At 33.4% G+C, this 4,588-nt stretch overlaps 1 protein-coding gene across 1 annotated transcript in view; it reads left to right on the plus strand.

Annotated features, from left to right (window-relative positions):
• The window catches only part of HELRODRAFT_87300 (hypothetical protein), a gene marked incomplete at both ends in the record, with an annotated part of 6,374 nt that extends 5,742 nt beyond the window's left edge, over nt 1–632 (plus strand). Inside the window, 2 exons of the mRNA XM_009028599.1 lie at nt 191–386; nt 549–632. Of these exons, the coding sequence (XP_009026847.1) occupies nt 191–386; nt 549–632 (280 nt within the window). The remainder of the gene's footprint in view (nt 1–190; nt 387–548) is intronic.
• Nucleotides 633–4,588: the final 3,956 nt, after the last annotated feature.

Consider the following 4,588-nt stretch of genomic DNA (forward strand, 5'->3'; position numbering starts at 1 on the left):
GTCATTTGGCTGGTTGAGGACTGTGATTGGCTGGTGACCGCGATTTTTTGTATGGTCGGCGAATTTTACCGGCTGGCTTTTGATCGGCTGAATTTTGATCTTTCTCAGTGAATAGTTGAAAAAATACCTGACGGATGATGGCAATAATTGAAATGACGTCATCGACCCGTCATCACATCGTCATCTTCAGCACCGCCATCATCGTCATCATCTTCATCACCATCATCTGCATCATCATCATCATCACCACCTCCATCACCATCATCATCATCGACACGACCAGGAAATTTTTCAGTACACCCAACTTTGAATGCTGGTTGAGGCACAGGGAGAGAGAGGTCAACCAGAAATTGAAGATGCTACACCTCGAGGCTCTCTGCTCATGTGTCGGTTTCTCATCATCATCATCATCATCATATTATTGTTATTCTCATTATTATTATTATTCTCATTATTATTATTATTGTTGTTATTATATTATCGTTATTTTTATTATAGTCATAAAATGATATTTTTTTTTTTTTTTTGAAAAAAAAAATCAAAAACAGAATTTGGAAGAATGGCTGAAGGGTAAGAAGGAGGTGCAGAAGGTCGATCTAATCATCAGGATGAATGAAAACTTGGTAGTGTGACGTGTGTCGTCGTTTGTGTGTGTGAAATGTGTGTGTGTGACCTGTGTCGCTTGTCTTAGTGGGACAGGTGTGTCGCTTGTGTGTTGCTTGTGTGTGTGTGTGTGTCTGTGACGTGTGTGTGTGTAACATGTGTATGTGTTGTATTGTCTAATGTGAAATGTGGTGTGATATGTGTGTAAATTATTATTGCTATTATTCCATAATGTCCATTATTCTATATTTAGTATCTTTTTCTTCGTCGTAGAAATGGTTGCAGACGCACCTGGATGACGTCACGCCAGACGGCAGCTGTTTAAAAGTGAAATTAAAAGAGAAACTCTCCACCATTGTGGCCGCCTTGCCTTACGACTCGCAGACTATTTTCAATTGAATTGGGATGGATTGAGTTGGATTGAATTGGATTGAGTTGGATTGGATTGAATTGTGTTGAATTGAGTTAGGTTGAATTGGACTGAATTGGATTGAATTGAATTAGGTTGAATTGGATTGAATTGAATTGAATTGAATTGGGTTGAGTTTGATTGGATTGGATCGGGTTGGATTGAATTGGATTGGGTTGAATTGGATTGAATTTAAATGGGTTGAATTGGATTGAATTGAATTGGATTGAATTGAATTTAAAATTTTGTTTTTAAATATTGTATATGTCTTTTTATCTCTTGCTTATTCGTTCGTTCATTTATTTTATTTTATTTTCAATTTTAAACCGAAAATTCGTTAAAGATTTAACAATGGTATTGTATTTATAATATTTTTTCTCTATTCACTCATTCAATCAATCATTCATTTTTTCATTCATTCAGTTAATTTTGGTTTGTCCGTTTGTCCATCCATCTAACCGTTCGTTCGTTCGTTCATTCGTTCGTTCATTAATTAATTCCTGTTTTCAATTGGCCATTCATTCGATTTTTCAATTCATCAGTTTATTCATTAATTTAGCTAGCCGGTTCATACATTCATTCATTCACCATACATTCATTCATTCATTTAGCTGTCCGGTTCGTTCATTCATTCATTCATTCATTAATTCATACATTAATTCATTCATTCATACAGCTGTCCGGTTCGTTCATTCAATCAATCATTCATTCATTCATTTAGCTGTTGTGTTCGTTCAATCAATCAATCATTCATTCATTTATTCATTCTTACTCATTACGGATTGAACGCTGTGCCCTAGTGATTTCACTGTCACTCTTATGGATTGCAATTCTTCTTAACTGGCAACTGATATTATGTAACTGATACGTTGTCCGTTTTTTTTCTTTTACTGTATATTTATTCAGTCAGTCATTCATCCGTTCTTTCTTCTACTCATTCTTTTAATCATCCAATCAGTCACTCACAGATTATCATCACTCATTCACTTGTTTATTTACCAGTCGATCGTTCACTCATTTACTTATGTATTATCATTACAATCTTCTGTATGTCTTTTGTGTGTGTGTGTGTGTTTGTGTGTGTGTATGTATGTGTTTGTTTTGTGTGTGTGTTTATGTGTGTGTGTGTGTGTGTGTGTGTGTGTGTGTTTGTGTGAGTATCCATGCCTTACTTAATTAATTAGCTCAACTAATAATAATGATGTTTCTATACCATCTTAATTAATCATCGTTCAATAACCTCTCTCCAAACTCTAAACTTTAGTGATAATGATTTGTGTTTAAGTTTTAAGTGATTGTTTGTTTTTTTTTTCTTGTAACTTTAGTAAAGTTGATGTAAGTTCCGATGCGTTTTACTCTATTCATTTGCTGGTCTATTTTTTTTTATTTATTAATTATTATTTATTAATCTGTTTATTTTTTGGCAAAAGATTTAAAATAAAGAAGAGATCTTATATAACTTTAAAACCTTATTAACATATTCAAGAATTATTAGTATTTATTTTATTTATTTATTTCTACTATTACTACTACAACTACAATTACTTTCATTAGTAGTAGTAGTAGTAGCAGTAGAAGTAGCTACAACAGCAGCATAAGTAGTAGCAGCCGTAGAAGTAGCTGCAGCATAAGTAGTAATGTAGTAGCCGTAGCTGTGATAGTAGCAGTTGTATAGGGCAGTTGTGTAGTAGTAATTTTTTTGTAGTATTGGGGATAATTTGGTAGTAGTAGTATTATTATTGTTGTAGCTGCAGAATTCGTAGAAATCGGCAGTAGTAGTAGTAGTAGTAGTAGTAGTAGTAGTAGTAGTAGTAGTAGTGGTAGTAGTAGAAGTAGTAATTATTATTATTGTTATTATCGTTATTTTGGCTTAAGAAATGTTTCATTTTATTTAATTGTGTTTTTATGAAGCTAACTTTTTCAAATAAATGAATCAAATAAATTACTATTTTAATTAATTGATTGATTAATTGGATTGAATATTAATGAAAAAGTGGAATTTTTCAACCTTGAACGTGAAATATACACGCGCGCGCACACACGCGCCCACACATACACACACACACATACTTACAAATTTCAAGTCAGAAGAACTTAATAATGCTGCTTAATGAATGAATGTATATTCACGTATACAAGTGCATAAATGGATGAATGATTGGCTGAACGAATGACTTAATTAATGTGTTAATTAATGGGTTAATTAATGGGTTAATGGATGAGTGAATAAAGCAAAGAATTAGACCAATTCATGTTGAGTGCTGTTGTGTTTTTCATTTCATTGCAGTTTGACACTGTCCGGGTTTAAACACACGCTGAGTCTTATTGGCAAGCTTATTCTATGACGCATGTTTGTGTGTATGTGCGTGTGTTTGTGTGCGTGTGTGTGTTTATATGCGTCTGTGTGTGTACATGCGTGCGTGTGAGTGTGTACGTGCGTCTGTGTGTGTGTTAAAATATTTTTGCCGCGTTTTTTTTCAAATTGAATGAATGATTTTATTTATGAAAGAATGGATGGATGTATGGAATGCTAGTGAAGGAGTGTTTAGGATGAATGGACGAATGAACGAACGAGTGAATGAATGAGTGAATGAATGCTGAGTAAATTTACTTTTTAATGGATAACTGAGTGAACGATCAAACAATTAAACATACGAACGAATGAACACGTTCACGAGCAAACGAACAAATGGTTAATAGAATGAACTAGTGTAAAAATTAAGTTTTTAAACCAAAAAATTATTGCACTGTCAAACTGTTCATCCACCGGCAAAGAGTCACACGATCGTCTTGAATGTTTCAATTTTCAACCGGCTAAACATAATGAAAGATTGCAATTTAAAAAAAAAGTCTGACTTTTAAAAAGACCAACAGTATGGGTGCATAATGTGCGTCTATATGTCTGTGTATTTGTTTGTGTGTATATATATGTGCGTGTGTGTGTGTATGTGCGTGCATGTGTGTGTATGTGACTATGTGAACAAGTTTTCTTATGCCATTGTTGAGCTTTGCGCTGAAAATTTGTATTACGAACGTACACTATATTATGGTATATCAATATATCATTGCAGTTGTTGTTGTTAATATTCTTCTTCTTCTTCTTTTTCTACTACTACTACTACTTCTTCTTCTTATTATTATTATTAATATTTTTATTATTATTTCGGAATGACTGCCAGCCAACGCATGGTTGGTTTAATCGTAACTTAAGAAAAAAAAGCTCACTTAGATAAGTGAAATAAACCATCATTCTTTCTTTCATTCATTTATTCGTTTGTTTGTTCGTCCGTTCGTTCATTCATTCATTTATTCGTTCCTTGGTTCATTCGTTCATTCATTTATGCGTTCATTCATTCATTTTTCTTCTTCTTCACTCGATCCTTATGTCAGCTACGCTTTGTGTTATTGAATAGAATGATTATCATTGCTAAAACCGGCTGGTAACTATTAGCACAATAGAATGTTCAAACACACGTACACAGACACGCACACACACACATACACATTTATACACACACAAACACACACACACAGAAGAAGTATATGATATATGCGATTAAATATCTCAAGTTTTTG

The sequence above is a fragment of the Helobdella robusta genome, assembly GCF_000326865.2.
Source record: "Helobdella robusta unplaced genomic scaffold HELROscaffold_57, whole genome shotgun sequence".
Lineage (NCBI taxonomy): Eukaryota > Metazoa > Annelida > Clitellata > Rhynchobdellida > Glossiphoniidae > Helobdella > Helobdella robusta.